Below are 20514 nucleotides of genomic sequence, written 5' to 3'. Positions count from 1 at the left end.
ATGTATTTGCGATGCCCCTTGATCATAACACATTGTTTTTTATGTTTAGTAGTTTGTTGGATTAAAATATATTTGTTTTTGAAACGGAAGAAGAAGAAGAAGAACAAGAAGAAGAAGCTTTCGCAACTTCTTTGTATATATTTACAAATATTCAAATCAAATACGAATTGAAATCAGGCAAAACAAACAATAATTGACGATGAAAATTATTGTTGGCATACTTTTTAAAATAAAAACTAAAAAGAATAAAATAATTACTTCATAAACGTTAAATAGGCAATTGTAAACGTAATGAAAGCGTAAATAAACATTAAAAATAATAGAAAGATATGAAAGGACAAAATAAAGCATGTTATTATGCTTTCGCAAATATTCAGCAAATGAAATTTCTCCACAAAAGATACACATTTCTCTGTAAAGCATAAATTAGAAAAGGACATATTATTTTTAACAATGCGACGAAGGAGACCCACGGACAAAGATTTGTAAGGACATTATGAGTTTTGTATGAGAACGGACATTTTATTAAAAAAGTTTATTTTAATTATAATAATGCCATAAAGGCATACAAACTAGAATAAAATTGTTATATTGTTAACAACAATACTGTACTAAATACTTCTTTTTATAATTAAAAATTCGTGAGGAGATTTTACCACAGCTATGTGTGAAGTCTGTGAGTTCAGGGTCTGTTTTATTGGTTATTTTTGTTCATAGGCATAGAATAAAAAAAATAAAAAAAATATTTTTATTATGGAACATAAGATACAGGTATCACTTTTTCCACGTCATTAAATTTCAATCTGTAGGTATCCTTACTCATCGGCAAAGAAGACAGAGGGTGTAGGCAGAGAGAAATAGCCGGCGTAAAAAACTCTCAGTATTCTTTTAAAATAGCAAATCATCAAACAACACTAATTTTAAAACAAAGTATTCCAACATACGACGACAATCGTATAATACTAGGCTTAAAGTTATCTTTAACAATTCTTACTATAGTGAGGTTTGCGCTAAGATGCTCAAGGTAACTCCATCGACAAATTTCCGTAATGAACCACAAACTATAAAGGATGCGGCCGCGTCTGTATGCTTAGATCAGAAAATAGTATCTCTTTCTTAGTTCTTCATTCACCAGTTTTAAATAAGCATTTTTATTTTTATTGTTTTTGCGTTTATCTTTTATTTTATGAAAATTACAACTTGTAACAATGTTTATGGCAACACTAGACCTCGATCTTACCATGAACGTGTTTTAATCTACTTTGATACAAATGTATTCTGAGAGTGCGACAAAGGTTATCTGAATTAAAAATTAAAATGTGACGTCAACTCAAGTGAAGTTTGACCTATTTATTTTTGATGCATATTGATTAAGACTGCATGAAAAGCTTCAAAAGATTTCGCATAGTAACAAATAATATAAAGGTAATTACTGCAGATACGGTGACCTTTAAAATTATGTTTAGATAAAATGTTTTAATTAGGTAACTAATAAAGTAAAATTTGTAGTCGCAGTTTTAAGAGATGTTTATCTGATGAAATAAACAAATATAGCCTTTATTGACAATCTTGTAAGGAACATTTTATCTTATTTTTACATAGTTATGAACGAAATTTAGTTAAAGTAACTGTAAATATTATCTCATTATTTCCTATTAGACACCGGTTTCTTGATTGTCTTGCTTTTCAGCATAGGCCTCCCCAAGTGTTCTCCAGAAAGATCTATCTCTTGCTTTCCTCATCCATGTCGCTCCTGCCACTTAATATCTTCCCATCTACGATGTTGTCTACCTTTACTTCTCGTTTTATGTCAAGGGCACCATTCCATAACTTCTATGGTCAATGTATTTGATATATCTGATTCGAGGGCAATTAATAATCTGTTTAAAATTGAATCACCTACCTACCTGCTAATATGGTCTAAATATATAGGATTTTTTTTCGTCATACGGATCATCATAGTCGTAGCATAAATTACTAATTAATTAATTGTGTATGGGGCTGTTTCTTAGACCTCTCTGCCATACACTAGGGATGTTATGGAGCTCCGTAACCGTAACCGAAACAATCGGATATCCGAAATAAATATATATCCGTAACCGTAACCGAAACCGATATAATTTTATTCCTATATCCATATCCGTATCCAGATCCGAAATATCATATCCATAACATCTCTACCATACACCAATAAGAGGGGCCCTCGGTGTTCAAATCAAAATACCCAAGGATGATACATTATGCCTGAGTAACATAGACTATATTTCTTTCCAAAATATTAAAAATTGTCAACTGAAAGAACCTGAACAGGACAGCAAGCGGCCTCTCCATATACCTAGTCCAAATTTGCCACGAGGAAACGTATTATCAAAGTAAATTTAAAATAATTTGTTTTGGTTCTTAAGCGGATACAATAATAACAAGATAACGCGAGCACGTAGCGTTCTTAGAATTACTTCGTAGCACGTAGCATTTACAACATTGCTACGTTGGAAACTATATCAGAAATATTAGGTTCTATGAAATATAAAATGGAATTGAACAAACTAATATTAGTTTATTAGTTAGTTATTAGTTAAATATATTAAATATTGCAAATCATGTATGTTGTCTGAGTCTTTTAAGGAAAGGAATACCTAATGCAGTCATAACCTAATAGCGACTCACGGCTCTTAACATGTTCACTCATGTTTTAGAACCAAAAATTGTTGTATTGGCACAAAATAATTTTTTGTTGTCTATGAAGAATAAAAATCGCTTAAACAAATACAGATATCGATGCTCGTATTCGAACTTCGAATATAGATAGTGATATGACATGTTTGTATGCTATTTTGATGTAGTCATTTCTGTATCCGTGTAGCGCTGTCGCAAGCATGGTAGTCGAGATAGCAACGATAAAACCAATGACAAATCAATCAATCAAAATACGTTTATAAAATTTAGATGCGTCTTCGGGCATGCTTATGAATGTCAAAAACGTTTACAAAATTCGCGAAAGAGCAAGACTACGCCATCCGTTCGCAAAACTACCAAGAGGCCTTGTTCTGAGAAGTACGGGCAAGAAACTCAGCAAGTTTTACCCTTCCTCTACATTACAATTTTTCAAAGGAAAATGTCATAAACCACAACGTCATGATAGTTACATAAGTAAAAAAAAAATCTGATCTGTGATTTACCACATTCACCATTACACACATATTCACAACACTTCAAAGATAACAAATCAAATTATAAGAATATAATTAGAACTATTGCCAAGCGTTTTTATCTTCTAGGCAGTCATTGACTGGGTAGTACCCTTTACATTCTCGGTTTATCACCTAAAAATATTATTCCATCCATGTGAGAGTATATTAATTATATTTAATAATTACGCGTAGAAGAAAGGCACCCATTTATTCACGCAATAACGCCAACTGAAATTTAAATGCAATCAAATTTCGATAATATAAAATTATGAAGCATTAAAACCAATTACTGGCAGCTAAATGAAAAAAACACTGTTCAACGAATAATTTTGAAAATGGAACGTAATTAATTTGAAACAATTACATTACTTTCATTGTTAGATATTTGGTTGCAGAATTTTCATATTTATGTTATGTATTAATTTGAATGTATTAAGTTATAGAATTTATTTTGATATGCGTTTCCGTAACAATCTAGGTATTAATTCCTACTCATAAAACTGAATTCCATCACTCCTCGTTTACTGTGCAAAGTATCCTGCTGTGGAACTCCTTACCTCTTGAAAGCAGACGAGTTCAGTCTTTAAATTAATTTGAGAATCTCGAGCATTTCTCTTCTACCGTGTAATTAGCTACTTATATATATATTAATTTTAATTCAGTAACCTTTACTATCTTTAACTTTTCTAATATTTTTAGAATTTAGTTTAATAACTCTTGTGTAACTTGTAATTTTATTTTTTATTAATATAGTTTATCCACTTCTCAATAGGTATTTCTTTGTTTTTCCTTACTAGGGTTAATAGGAAGAAATCGCTTGTTAGCGATAGAGGTTCTAGTTTATGTAACGAAGTTTTTTATATGTGTGTTTAAGTGTGTCAATAAATGAATATGTTCAATAAACGATATTAGGAAAATTATGAAGTCCCATAAAACAAAGAAATATCTACTACACATTCCTATAGAGCATCAGCAGATTACCAATCAGCCTGTAGATTTCAACCCGAAGCAATTATTCTTACCGGAAATCGAACCTTCAACCTAGGGCTTAACCAACTTAGTAATGAAGGTGAAATTACTTAGGTATATTCTAGATAGCTTCTTTATCAAAACGAAAACACACAAGAAATTTAGGACTAAAGTTAGTCACACAGCTATTATAAGAAACTTATTATTATTACTATTATTCGCACCACCACTATGTGGAACCAGCTGCCCACTGAAGTATTTCCGAACCAATTCGACTAAGGGTCCTTCAATAGAAAAGCGTACCAATTCTTGAAAGGCTAGCAACGCACTTGCGAGCCTTCTGGCAGTGTGAGTGTCCATGGGCGGCGGTATCACTTAACATCAGGTGAGCCTCCTACCCGTTTGCCTCCTATTTCATTAAAAACAAATTGAACATTACTTTTAATGAATTCTCGAAAATTACCTAATGTACGAAACGGTACACACCATATACAAATTATATTATAAAGTACTATATTCTTAATCAAATAAGAGGACAACAATTACTATAAACAACACTTTGTGAAAATTTACTTTAACGAAAATATTTTTTTAAATCTCGCTATTAAGGGCCTTTACAGCTCAGCTCAGGTTGTTTTGGCGAGCGTTGCTTCGCCGAAATGGGCGTTTTCCCGCGACTAGCGCAAGGGCGTCTCCTGCGGAACTCGGGTATGGGCTTGGGCCGTCGCGGGGTGGTCAGTCGCCTGAAGGGCAGGACGGATGCTCACAAAAGTCAGCGAAGTACGTAGTAAAGGTCCTTTACTACGTAACGCACGGTCACTCCCTATCCGGTGAAGGCGGTTTTTTACCCTAATCTCATTTTAATTTTCGTTAGTACGTTGATTTGTTTGGACATTTCGGGGCCTCCTACGGGCCTTTTGCGGGAAGGGCAACAAAAATAATTAATCCTAAACATTATTCTATTGCATCATTTTGCTATTGCGTCTTTCACATGCACAACGCCATCTATTAATTAATAAATAATAAAAATGAAATGATGAATTTAGACATGTACTATAACTTTCAATAAACACACACGTCGAAATCGGTATTTGCTTCACTTGCTATGTTTACTCACATTAGTTGTAGATACGAGAATAATAACTAAACTTGGCACTAAAATAGCTTTGGGAATTTCACTGCTTAGATAACTATGAAACTGTTTACTGAAAACACTCTTAAAGTATCGAAGTTTGACTTGAAAATCAAAATGCTTGGAAATTATTGCTCGTATATATTACAAATCTTAAAATTTTTAAATAAAATTTAATGTTAGCAATAAAAACCAAGTGAATAACACGAAAATAACTTTACTATTTTTAAACAAAAAATAACTATTATTTGAACAGTAATAATAACAAAAGGTAACGTCTGAGTATCAATTATGATAACCACATTTTTCAGCTCAATGTAGTATAAAATATTCAATCTCTGTCGGGTTGTCTGGAAGAACCTTAGACGTAAGATGCCTATGTCTTTTTCTTTTCGACGTTTTATTATTACCTGTTTTGTGTTAATGTTTTTGACGTAAATAAATTGTTTATTGCTATTAAAATTTACGTATTACAACTACAAGAGTTAAATATATTACAAAATCTTGATCCTTGTTATATATCTAGTATATGCCATTGCATGCAGACTATTTTTTGATAATATCAGAATTATAACGTGATTCTGTATCTTGGGTCAAAGCTACTTCACGTAGCTCGGCTTTGGTTGAAGATAGATGTCTTCTCATCAATCAATCGCTGCGTTCCGCCTCACCATAGTTTGCGAGTGAATTTAACAGTTCACATTTACAATTGATCCCTTATACCCACAGTTTAGAAGATTTCCAATATTTTGCAATAATCGTTATCATTTTGCTCACTTATTTTGTATGAGATATTTTCACTTTTTAATTATTTGTTTGTACGAAGCATGCTGTATTGGCTTCTTAAAGGGTATGTAGGTAGTTTTTGTTTTTCATTTTGTTAACCTTTTTTAAATAAATATATTTAACGTCCCAAAAGTATACACATCTTTGGAAGATAACATGCCGTACTACTAATATGTAGTCCGATTGATAAATTTTAAAAATGTCGAGGCGCGCATGTACTGTGCCTTAAACATAACTCACCCATAAATTCACCGGTTCTATTAAAGTAAATATTACACCATAAATTTATTTTTCATAAACATTTTCTTCATAACTCATCGTATATATTATATTCTTTACTTAATCTTTGTGCGATGGAAACACTCGCATGCTGTCATTAAAGACATTTTCGTGTTTTGATTATGCAAAAGATTCATATATCGCTTGCCCTGGGGAAGAAAAACTACTACGACTGTTTTAATGTTTTGTCATTTTTGATTTCCTGGTGTACTATAACTGTAATATTTTTCAGAATTTTTACAAAACATTTTACTATAAAAAATACGAGGATGTCTTTATTCTTTTGAAATTATTTAGTGCATAATGTTCGCATACCTAATTTTACTTCCACTGAAATAGATCGCAACAACCATAAATATAGTTTTAGTTTAGATTGTAATTCTACCAAATAACGATAAAAAGCTAAAGCTCATTTTAACAAAGAATAAAGAGTGGTAATAATGGATCCCTGTTTACCAAGGTCATAATATTTCCGCGAAAAGAATAGTAATAGATTATTACGTTCTAATTTCTAAACTTTCGTCAAAATGTGCCGTCGTTATGTGTGGTAACTATGTTGTCCGTAATTATGTTTAAACAGTGAAACAATTGTAAACGTTTTTGATCTTCAGTCTAATTAGACGAATTACTGTTATTTACATTTAGTTATTTTTTAACTATTTACACTAAATACATAACAACAATTTTAAATCGTCGAATAGAAAGAATAAGCTTTCGTTTGATATTGTAATTAGTATCCTAGTAATAATCGCATTACCTTCTTTCATTTTTCCTGAACAATATATGATTTTGCTATTACGACTTTGTTCCCCGGGGCAAGCGATATGTTTATTATATTATCTATAGCCTAGCGGTCTTATTAAGTGGCAGCTAGATGAGGGGTAACGGGTTCGATTCCCGGTTCGAGGGAAAGTTTTAATTTAATTTAAAAATTTGTTCTCGGCCTTTGGGAGGGTTGTGCGGTACCGGGCGAGTGCCTAAACCGTACATGGAGGACACGGTCGAAGTTCTAAGGCAAGCACGAATTATAAAAAAAAATCTTATACTTGACGCTGGCTAATGCACAAACCGTGCCAGAGCCATAAAAAAAAAAACGATGACAATACTTACCAATTACATCAATATACTTCGTGGCAATCTGCGTTACAAAGGACGGCGAATCAGCTGTCACTTCACAGCTGAAGTTACCAGCCAGACCTAAATCCATTCTTCGTAGAAGAACTTGGGAGCCGTTTGAGCGGTTCATCTGAAATATTGTGAATAAAAAATCAGTGTTAAGCAAATTAGATTGGCCATACCATGGTATATAATTATAAAATAATAAATATATTATTTAATAATACATTATTATGCAGAAATATTAAATAATCTATATTTATTATACAGGGCGTCCCAAAGTTATGGCACATGAAGGGAAAGTACCTTAAATATCGTAGATAGGGTGTTTTACCGAAAGAAGACTTTATGTTATTTTTAAAAGTTAGTAATTCTTCATTCAAAGATTTTCTAAAAATTACTTGCCTCGTCTGGGAATCGAACCGACTTAAATTTAAAGAAAAACACCCCTACTTTTATAATGTCAATCGAAAGAATGGCCTTAAACTAATAACTCTTCTTAAGTAACATAGTATTTTAAAAGAAAGGAACAGCGTAAAATTAATCATTCACCCTTCATGTCCCATAACTTTGGGACGCCCTGTATATACTTCCTGTAAAACGAAATTAAATTCTTAAAAAAAACCCTTTTCAATAATTGAATGCATACTTATATGCCTGACATGCAATTGCTAGGTAAACTATAAATAAGAAGAGATACGGAAGCTAAAGCTACGAGAAAAATCTTTCGTAGCTTCACTTTATATTACAACTAGCCGTTTCGCGCCCGCTTTGCTGGACGAATTAAAATAAATTTTATGTTTCATTATTTTATTTTTTTTCATATTTTTATTATTCTTCTTTTTAACTTCCCGCTAAGAAAATTGAAATATTTCGAAAATCGAGTTTTTAACAGAAGTTGACGTTTAGAGGTTCTAGGAAGCCTCCCCGAATGTTTCCGCGGTGAAGTCCGTATGGATAAATTTTCATAAAAGTAAAACAGCAATAAAAAAATGAAGGAACGTTGGAATTTAATAAATAAATAGCCATAAACCATCTAGGAAAAATTCATCGCATCGAATGGTGGTAGTTTCATGTCGATACGATCAGTGGTTTAGGCGTGATTGAGCCTCAAACGAAGACCATTTTCATTATATATATATAGATACATGAGTGTTCCTGTAAGCCTAATGATGTCTCTAACATTAGCTTTGAGCAATATTTGAGCCAATAATACATTTTAGACCAATATTTCCGCGACACTCGAGTCGCAACCGAAATGTCAATTTCTTCTCGTATTGAAACACTTTGATCAGAAATTTGATACAAACCGTGGCAAAAGAATATAGAATAAAAGACCGAGAATATTTTGAAGGAAAATAATGTACTTTTTGCCTTTGAACTCCGCTTTGGGGTTCATGTTATGAAAATTCAATGAGATGTACTTTCAAAACTTATTTTTGTATGCCTACGCAGTTGATAAGTTAGTAGACATAATATACTTAATGCTTACGCTAGAGACTAAAATATAATGAAGATTAGGCATCGTTCAGGCTTACGCTCATGGTGTAGTCGCAGGTTATAGGTTCGATCTCCAGCTACATATTATTTTCAACGAGTTTATAGGGAAGGCTCTTCACCTGCCCTAAAAAAATAAAATGGCTAATGTAGCATTGTGTGCACATATTACTCAAAGTGATATTGAATATGTATGAAATTTTGAAATTAATTAAACTTGGTACAATAATAAGTTATTTTATTGTAAATACATGGTACTTGTATATTGGAATATGACAGCTAAATTAATTGTCTAGTCACTATTAAGTTACCAAATCCAATATGTTTTCAATTAAATTGTGTATATGCAATTATCATAGCACGTTAAACGTAATTAGGCAGTGTTACCGCACTTCAGTACAGCAGTTTTTAAAGTACAAAGAGGAAATAGGAGAAATGCACACCTTGGGAAAACGTGAAATAAAAGACAATCGTTGTTTTTTATTGTGATTGGTCACGGATATTACGAGTATAACACATCAAGTAGCATGTCGCGTGTTTACGAGTGTCAGACTAGAGATGCTGTTGACCCGTCCAACCACACAAGGAGCACAAACCTTTCATGACCCCAAACCCACACGAGTGCGTTATCGAAGAAAAATTTCAATTTTAGAAACATAATATAAAGAAAACACTTTTTTAACGAATTGATGCTATGTATTATTTTAAACTTATAATTATTTTACATAATTTTAAAATTTTCCCGACGTTTCGCGTGCCTTACAGCGTGCGTGGTCACGGTGACTGAAGACAAAATGGTGTTGGATGTCAAAAAGTATCACAACTGTAGAAAAGTTATATTATCTGGATTTATTTCACCGGAGTTGACATAATATAAATTATTATGGCTACAAAATTGTCGTTTACGTAATTAATTTTTTTCATGTTTAACGTAGAATACCGTCGCATCGCTCAACAATTTAAAATGAGTAAATAACGCTTTAAAAATACATGAGAAAACATTAAATAGCGTAATTAATGAAGAGATTAAATGTGTTTCTAATTAATGTGAATGCAGCTTTTATATTCTAATTTGGTTACATTTATGAATGTTGTACTAAAGTCAAGGTTTTAGTCCCTAAAGGTATAAATTAAAAGCAGTATTAGTTTAGTAATGAAGCATACGATTCTCGACCAGAGTTGTGTTTTTGCATCCAATGCATCATTATGTGGGACCATTGTGTGAAGAAAAATTATCAAATACATGCAGAAATCTAACGCTAAAACCTTTGTAGTAATAATGCATGTAATAAGTAAGTTTAAAAAGTAGTAACATAAGGATAAGTTTAAAATACTGGTTTACATTCATTATAATTTTACTAGATTTAAATTTCTTTAATAATAACATTTGCAGTTATGAACGATAAGTTTAAATTTAATGTATTACTTAGGCTTTCATGCGTCGAATTAATTTGCACAATTTCGGTCGAAAAAAGCTTCCAATAAAAGTAATAAAAAAAACCGAACACAACCTGTCTATTGAAAATAATGACGATATAATTTATTAACCACTACCTATATTGTACAAGGATAACCATATCTCAAAAACTAATAAAGCGATTTTTAAACTTGGACTGCTGTTATATTCTTTTTTTAATTGATATAAGTTTCCGATACATTTGTCAACAAACATATCTATATATACTTACACATTTAAGTTCACGTGTTTGTAATCAGTAATTTAACAGTGCATTTTTTTTTTCAATTTGGTAATTATTTTCGTGTTTTGTAGATTATGCATAAATATTTTGATGAAAATACAATTATATGCACATACTTTAATGAAAAGTTCCTACCTGAAATATATTAGATGGCGTTCGTTGTTCAATGTAAGACGCTATGATAGGTAAAATAAATATAACTAAATTCAACGAACATTTGGTTGTTTTCGATTGATTTACATTAGTTGAAGTCCTTAGGGCTGAGCCGTTTTGCAACAATAATATGTACCTGAGCCGAATCAATTCCTAAATCCCAATTAATGAAAACTTAACACAACGGACAATGCGTAGACATGCCTATTACACAATACGTGAGAGAAAACTTTACACTTGATTGGAGTGGTCATATACGTATTTTCGTCATCAACTTCCATTATTTCATATTTAATAAACCTAATAAATAAATAAATAAATATTTATGTTAATTATTTAAAACTTTACATTACATTACAATTTGCATTTATTCAAAATATTTGATAGTATGAAAGACCTGTTATTAGTATTCCAATACAATATTTTTATTACTAAATAAATAACATAAAGTCTCTCCTATTAAATCCTGAAACGCTATTAAGTTATAGTATCACTATAAACAAAGTTTATCGGTATCGTGTGTAGATAATATTGAGTCAGACGCTCAACTACTTACGTGGATATGCTATTTCAACCTATCCAGGCATGTCAGAGACAGGTATAAGGTAAAACTAAAGAATTCCTTTGTAAGAATTTAAATACGATTATCGTGAGAAACGTTTTTAAAACATATTGCTGCGTTGAATATACAAACACTTAGATCCGACGTTAAAAGCATTGCTGAAACCCAGGGTTTGATTGCGGGCGAATCATTTGACAAACAAAAAGTTAAAATTCTGTTTTCATTTGCAGTACAAACAGGAAAAATTATCAACTACTTGTAACAATAGAAGTTAATGTGGAGGTTGTACCTATGTAGTGTAGATTAGTTTTTTGAAGCATATGGAAACTTTGTGGTTTTAAAGTACTAAATCGTACCTCAAAAATGTTAATGTATAATTGTAATACATAATGAGACCCATAAAAACAAAATTTTGTATATAAATTTAAGTGTAATTGATTAGTTTTCATAAAATAAATTGAAAGCGATGATCAGTGTTTACGAACTTGAGAGAATTTCCTTTTAAAGCAAGTGTTGTTTGGTATGGCTTGATCAATGCGGGGTTTAATTTTACATAAATCGTTTTCAATTTTCATTTCAGTAGTAATTATTTTCGTCGATATTTGCACATTTTCAGGCAACTGGCGATACAATTGATACAATGACGAAATATCCTGTGTGATTTTTGTTCGTATCATCTTTGTGTCTCTCTGCGTCGACTTTTTGGGGTCTAAAATATACCGGATTTCTGACAATATTTTTGCCAAACAATGTGTAATATCATACATGGGGTATGATTACACAGCAGGCTAACAATGATCTTGGAAATCTTCAATGATAGAAATTCTCTTTTATTTCTTGAATCTTTTACTATTTAAAATATCATTTATTTTTATACGTAACACAATGTACGCACAATGTGTTATAAAGTGGTTTAGGAACGTTATTTATATCTTTTATGATTTGAGATAAGAGTTAGTTTTAACATCTATTTCATTAGTGTAGAAGTGGAAAATAAATTGTTGACGATTTGTTTTGTGAATTAAAATGGTTCGTGATAAACGATATAAAATCTTTAATTAAATCGCGAAATAGCTTACGTTTTCTAGAATTACTCTTAAATACCTTTGTTTTAGTTCTAATGCTTGAGTAATCAAAATAAAATAAATACGATTTAGAATTTTTATTTAAAGTTAAATTTTGTTAGCACCATAATAAGCTTTTAGCATAATTCAAGAACATAAAGAGTTTTAGTCAAATTCAATAGGAGGAATATATATTATATTACATTAAACTCATGTACACAAATATACCCATTGTGAGTTATATGTGAGAATAAGTGCTCACTAAGCCGTGTCAGGAGCAAAACATTTCACAATTTCGTGTAAGATGGAACTTGAATTGGGCTTTGTGGTTTAGTTCTAAGTAATTGAATAGTTCTTGGGAGTTGGTTGGGTCTTTTTCAAAGATTTTGGGTATTAAAAGAGTAACCCGATAGAATAGACAATTTCAAACGGTGTGTTATTTATTAATAAAAATAGCATTTGAAAGTAGGTTTAATTGTGAGAGGTGTTCTGACAAAATCAATTAAGAACCGAAATATTATGTCTATATATTGTATATGTGTAGGATGAATAAATAAAGATACTTAAAATTAATTCAGAGATGACCCAAACTATTCGTGTTATAGTTTGAGTAAACCAACACCAACCACTGCGAATTTTAAATTTATCCTATACACAAATACAAAGTACAAAAAAATTATTTGTTACGTTTCTATGTACAAACATCTCGATCATAATGAGGTTTATGTAGGACCCTAGAGATATCTTATTATTGTTCCAGCAACGGAGAGTATAATTGAGAGTAATCTTCGTTTTAAAGTTTATTACGTTGTACTGTGTACAATTTTCATTTGTGGTGGTATTTGAAATAGGACTGTATGCGATATTCTGATAGAGAAAAAGTGGAACAAATGGATAAGTTCGTTTACTTAGGCTGTGTGTTTCAAACGTATCAATGATTAGCAGCCGTTAGTTGGATATAGAAAGTAACCATGGATGGTGAAGTCGGCGTTTTCTACATACTAGAGAGGAGGTACTAGAGAAGGGACAAGTTAAAAGTACCCATCACCGACGAGCATGCATGCTGAATGGCACAAAAGTGTGTCATGACCAAGGTATGTCAGAAGCGTAGCAAATGGACATCCGTGGTTTCTACCTACCCCTTCAGAAAAAACGCGTATATAAATAAATAAAATAAGGCAGTGACGGGCAGTCGCTAGTATATTAAAAGATACTTACATCCACATATATCCCTGGTAATCCAAACACCCTGGTGTCGGGTTCCTCCATTGGTGTGAATCTGTAGAACTCGTGATTTCCTCTATACCATTTGACAGAGTACAGTGGCGCCCCCTGCATGTCTCGAGAGCAGATGAGGGCTGCTATACCGCCTCTCACCACAGTTGTGGGTTCTACGAGAAGTCGCACGTCTCGCAGGCTGGTAACAACTGAAATAACAAATTAAATCTAATATATAAAATTCTCGTGTCGCGGTGTTTGTGGTTAAACTCCTCCGAAACGGCTAGACCGATTCTCATGAAATTTTGCGTGCATATTGGGTATGTCTGAGAATCGGACAACATCTATTTTTCATCCCCCTAAATGTTAAGGGTAGTCCACCCCTAAATTGTTTTTTTTATTTTTTAGATATTTTTTTTATGATACAGCATTAAAAAATACATACAATCCCTAATTTTCACCCCTCTACGATCAACCACTATTTTTTATTATAAATGATATACATGGCAAAACGACGTTGGCCAGGGCAGCTAGTATTATATATGGATAAAGAAAATAATATAGAAGATATGAAGGTTTAGATAGACTTGAAGCAAGAAACAAATCAGAAGAATGGTTGCAGAAAAATATGTATTTAATTTATAAGAAACATTGCAATTTGTACTTGTGAAAGAACTTCGGGTTATAATAAATAAATTTTATCCTAATTCCACGGAAACAAAATGTTTAAGTGAGGCTCTCGGGTTGGTTTCGCAATTAACCGGGCCTTCAGCGATTTAAGTTATGTTGCTGCAGCATTCAAAATATTCGAGGACGAAACCTTTTCTTAGAAATTATGTAATTTAAGGAATACCAACAAATTATTAAGGAACCAATTTCTTACTAGGACTAGGACTAGGACTTCAACTCTACTTAATTACTTATTTGTTTGTACACTGGCTGAGTTCACAAGAGTTGCTTCCTATATTATTAGTTATAAGATTTAGGTACATAAATATATATTTTTTAATGTTTTTTATTTAGGTTAGGTAAAAATGTTATTATTAGTTTCTGGTTTAACAATATTTATAGCTGGGGTTTCAACTGTTTATGAAGTTGATTTAAAAAAAATAATCGGTGTGGGTAAAAATATTGTGTCGTTCTATCGAATTAATAATTACTGTAAAGATAGAATAATGATATGGGATAAATAAATAAATAAATAAATTTATTAACAAAGACATAAATAACGTAAATAGATACGACACTTAATGGCATCATAAAGGTACATCGTACAAGTGTGAGTTATTATTATCATATTCATTTTTAGATGGTTTAAGTCTTACACTAAAACCTTTACTACAATAGATTTTACAATATCATAATCAAAGTACTTATCATTTATCGACAATTAAATATTCACGTGGGCTCAGACAAAAGCTGACACTTTGATTAACCAGACCCATTAAAAGTTACTAATTATGGCTAGCAACTTTGTTATTAACCCATTCAATAACTCACATCTTTCAGCGAAACTCAAGCTTTACCTAAAAGCTATATCTAAAGAACTCTATTAAATTATTCAAACTTCAACCGCGTCTATTCATTTTACTGTGACTTTTGAGTTTGAACTTTAAAACAAACTAGGGTGTAGGTTTAAGTTCATTTTCATATAAATTTATCTTAACGAAGCAGCTTTAAAAAGCGATAGATTTTCCGTCGCTTACGAGTTATAATTATTATTATTTAGTATTTACTGAAATAATTGTTGCTTATAAACTTACTATTGTAAACGCTTTTGTTACCAAGTGAAGTGTTATAAACCTTTCGGGGCTTTGAATAAAAAAATTAGGTATACAAGTATTTTTATATAATACAATTATGAGATAATATAAACACTATATTAAAAACTAATTACCGTCTCCTTGGCCTAATGGATAACGCAGAAGCATCTAGTATTCGATTTCCGGAAAAAAAACATTTTTAATATATACCTACTATTAAAAACACGACCTTTTTACCCGTAAAAAATAAAAACAAATGAGATATGTTCGCTAAGCAACTATAAAAAAATAATAAACTATAATCTAAAAAAAACATAAATTATAAGGTTCATAAATCTTGATTAGTTAAGTAATTGTAATAATATAATATGTATAAGTAATTGGTTCGACAATACAATAAAAAAAAGAATAAGAAAAATAATATAATAGTCACAATTCTTGTTATATAGGATATATATATTAAGTCTAAGTCTGGTTCCGTTAATCTTAGACATAGCTCAGAATAATGCCACATAACTCAGATTCAGGATAGAATCAGACAAATCCTTTCTGGAAAGGTCTTATCTCTTGCGAAATTTGACCTGTAATAAGGATTTCCATAGATTTATAGAAGTTTTCTTGTTGATTTAGAATGTTTGGTATAAATGTGCATTAATAATTTTATAGATGAATAACTATTTTGTAGGGCAGTTCCTCATTAAAATAGTGAAAAATTTAAGCACTTATTAATCAATTTTATGTTTACCTGTGGGAAACAAATATTTGCTATGTACAAATCATAAATATAGGGACATTTTAAGTAAAAAGTCCGCTATATTTATATTAAAACTTGTTAAAAACGTTTTTCAGTTCCCTTTTAGGTACTAAAGATTTAAATATTGCATTCAAATGTCCCATTAAGATTTCTACGAGCCGTAAAAAGCGCAGATCGCAGTTAAAATAACGAAGATTACGGCATAATTTTCCCGCCACCAATTTCGCTGAAATAGTCGTTTTTTAGGGCATTTTTTTGTTGAAGATAAATATTGATTTTATAAAAATAATACAAAACACGATTCAGGCATTTGAAACAATATTTCATAATACAATTATAATTTAGAGGAAAACGGTTATAGAAAAGCGGAAGAGGAAAACTCTTCCACTTTTCTCAACATCTGAGACACCTTAGTGTAAATCTGTTGAGATGAGTATTGGGAGGCTATACAAACATAATCGCTAGAGGAAAATTCATTTTATGCTACATTACACAGGCGGTGTGGTTACCCCTGTGTGGAATACTTACGTGGTTCTATAGAGCATTGATCTATAGGACACGATTTATATTGAAAATCTCTTAAGGAAAATATTCTACTTTTATTATTTGAGTTTAGTTAAAATCTTTAGACTTGATTGAAGCCAATACAGGACATAAATAGTAACTAAAAACTTTAACTTAAAAACTTTCTAATCATACAATTTAGTTTAGTTACATAGTGTCAAATAGTGTTCAAAACAAATGTTGATATTGATTTAAAATAAAGAAAGTAAAATTAATTTTAAATTACAGTTTCGCTGTCCTTAATAATAAAGTAGAGCAATAGATCGATAAGATTCTAGTTTTTAATCTCGAGAAAATATGTCAATGATTCTACGCCATCAGAGCGTCAGATTAATACATATACAATATTACATGACTGATTAAAAACTATCAAACTTAATGCTTTTAACCCTCACAAAAATCTTCAAAACTTTATTTAGATAGTAGAACATTATAGCTAAAGGTAACATTGTTAAGCACTAAATAAAAATTTAAATCATTTTGAATATACATAATGAAGAGCGTTTAGAAAAAGCCGGAAACATACTCGTATGGCGTTGCAGGTGGCCAAAGGCAGTTGTAAGCATTTCTATCTAAGTGCTCACCTGCTCATTTGTACCCCGTCCCATAAAAAATATAATGGGCGCTACAGATAGGCATATATTTGCAGATAGCAATATCACCCCTCGTCCGTGGCTTAAAATAAAACCTACACTTAGGCACTTGATCTTTTCAACACCGTACGAGCCGTACGACCTCTAAATTTCACCAACATCATCTTGATGGTTGGAGGTCTTCCACAGTCCGTTTCACAAGGCATTTTCTTTTGCGAACTAGCGAACTGTGGAATCGACTCCCTCAGAGATACGACCTCCAAATGTTTAAAAAGCGAGTGTACTCCTCCCTCAAAGGCCGGCAACGCACCCACTAAAAATGGGTGTCTATGGGCTGCGCAGACTGCCCTTTTTGGTCGTCCCGCAAGCTCGTTTGCCCCCCTATTATATAAAAAAAAGGCAATATACGTAATATACGTAAGTATATTCTCTTTTTACTGATATCCCCACTTCATTCATTGTATATCAAAAACTTATAGAAATCGCTTAAACATATAATCAGCACTACTACAGACTTTAATTTGCTATTAATAGGATCAGCCAGTTACGGAATTTTTTATGGACTTCACAGACAAAAAACGTTAAGGCCCTTAGACGCGCTAAAACTGTGCAACGAGCTCTTCTATAAAAATAGTGAAATTCATAAAAATACCAAACCATCCAATTTGATTTTGTTGAGAGAATGACGTTTTAAAGTACCTCAAAAGCCTACTTGAATACATTTTACGATTCGCAAATTAAATTCGAAATTTAAAACAGACAAATTTTTACTTTTTGTACATTCAGTTTGTACCTGTAGTTTTGGCAGGAACAGAATAAAAATACGGGTTGACAGTTTGTAAAAAAATGGCGCAAAAGTTTAGTTTTTGAGTGGAGTGACTTTTGCCAAATGTGTTTTTCGTTTACAAACGTTAAATTTGGAGTGCGTCTAAAATTTGTTGAAATTCTATATACAAGTATCTTTTGTAGTTCAATCGTAACCGTATATGACGCGCTATGTTTGTCCGTAGGTTGGAATTACGGAAAATAAAAATATTTACAGATTGTTTTTTTAATACGTTGTGTAGCTATATTATTCGACAGGTAATATCCAATTTTGTTTGTTAATTATTTATTGTCTGCACAAATAATATCTTAATATATATAAATTACGTGTCACGTTGTTTGTCACGCTATGGACTCCTAAACTACCGAACCGATATCAATCAAATTTGAATACCATGTGCAGTTTGATCTAACTTAAAAGATAGGATAGCTTAAAATTTTAATTTATACCCGCAATATTATTTTATTGCAAAATATTTGTTTATTATTTTATAGTCACAATTCTAACAGATGGCGCTGTGTTGAAAGTACCAACTGTAATGTCCTGCTTCTTGGAGTGTTTTACGGCTCACCAACACCACAACACTTGTACAAACTTCCTACACACAACCGCTCCGTTCGGGTGTCGGATTACGACTGACAGTCTGACAAGTGACGTAGGCGCATGAGACAACCAAGCAACACTTTATTTAGTCAATACACTACATCCCTTTTTTGTTTTATTTGTTTTTATTGATTATATCTCTCTGATTACTCATTAATGTAATTTGGATGTAATGTGATGGATTTTACATGAATCAAACATAATTAATGAAATTAAAGTTTTATGCTGCTACACTAGGGTTAAGTTCCGACATTGATTTCCTCGTCGTTAACTTCATTTCTTTTTAGACATTCCATTCCCCTTGAACTCTTTTCAAATGTACAACGTCCCTTCTTCGAGTTTGACCGGTTTCATCGTTTCTTACCGTGATATCTCCTCCTTTCGTGATTTCCACCGTGTGTGTTTCTGGATTTATTTATTTTATTTTAATTTATTTCCTTTATTCATATTTTTATATACACTATGTCTCCTGGTATTAAATCACATTATCCAGCCTTCCGTTTATCGTATCCGATTTCTTTTCCCATTTGTTTTCTTTTTTTTTTTTTCTATCCTTAACCTCAGTGTCTTGTGATGTCCTCTCTATTGTATCGTTTATCATAGGTAATTTATCTCTAAACTTTTGAAGAAAAGTTCTGATGAGGTTCTTCCAGTAACAGAATGTGTTGTACATGGTTAAATATTCCAGTAAACTTTCCTTCCAGTCTTTATTTTCAGCTATACCAATTTTAAGACGTTTAAGTATGACACAGTTTTGTCTTTCGACCTCTCCGCTTTGTCGCAGCCAATATGGTACTGTATTGAAAAGAATAATGTTTATCTCTGTTAGAAATGATTTAAACTCTTCGCTGAGTAACTGTCTTCTATTATCTGCAGTTATTGATTTCCTAATCGATTCCTTTAAGTTTGGCTACAATTTCAGTAGAGGTAATTTTGCGACAAATCTTCACTTCTTTATAATATGTGGTCACCACTTGTAATGAATTGCAATATCAATCCAAAGCACTTCTGGAAACTCACGCCGTTTTATAGGGTTTGGTGGACATGGTGCAGATACAAGAGTACATCCTTTACAGGCTTTAACAATTTTATCAGCCTCTGTCGCATCTAGGCCACCAGACTTTCGTACGAAGTCTCGCCTTCATTGACACGATACCGGGATGTCCCTCGTGAGATGCATCCAAAACTCTTTTACGGAGTGCCGAGGGAACCACAATTCTCATTCCTCTCAATAATATACCCTCATGAAAACAAAGTTCATTTTGTAAGATTTTATACAACGTCACGTCGTCGTTCCATATGTTCCGATATAAACCCTCTTTCACGTTTAGTATTTCCCTATAGTCGGCGATATTGGTTTTCCCTGGTTGGTAAACTATTTTATAGTCGTAAGATTGTAAGCGCATAACCCATCTCTCTATCCCTGCATATGGTTTAGAATTAGGACCAAATATTACCTCCCACGGCTTGTGATCTCTTATAAGTTCATATCTTTTACACTAAAGGAATATGTGGAAATGTTCCACCGCCCACACGAGAATTAACGCTTCTTTTTCTGTCTGGCAATAGCAGCGTTCACAGTCAGTCAGATTTTTGTGGCCATATGCAATAATCCTGGGCTCACCTTTGGAATTAGTTTGAACTAAAACTCCACCTAAATCCACAGGACTAGCATCTGCTATGACAATCGTATGATCGCTAACATTATAATACCCTAAGCTAGGAATATTTGTCATGATTTCCT

At 32.1% G+C, this 20514-nt stretch overlaps 1 protein-coding gene across 2 annotated transcripts in view; it reads right to left on the bottom strand.

Moving 5' to 3' along the window:
• Window positions 1-20514, bottom strand: part of LOC125057715 — a 113271-nt gene that overhangs the window by 6668 nt on the left and 86089 nt on the right. For both annotated transcript variants that reach the window (XM_047661549.1, XM_047661548.1), the window contains exons 2-3: window positions 13668-13876; window positions 7468-7603 (exon numbers count right to left, since the gene is read on the bottom strand). In XM_047661549.1, coding sequence (XP_047517505.1) covers window positions 7468-7603; window positions 13668-13876 — 345 coding nt within the window. The remainder of the gene's footprint in view (window positions 1-7467; window positions 7604-13667; window positions 13877-20514) is intronic.

Source organism: Pieris napi, chromosome 17 (assembly GCF_905475465.1).
Source record: "Pieris napi chromosome 17, ilPieNapi1.2, whole genome shotgun sequence".
In the NCBI taxonomy this organism is placed as follows: domain Eukaryota; kingdom Metazoa; phylum Arthropoda; class Insecta; order Lepidoptera; family Pieridae; genus Pieris; species Pieris napi.
The sequence above is the reverse complement of the archived record's forward strand: the minus strand, read 5'-3'. Positions and strand labels throughout refer to the sequence as shown.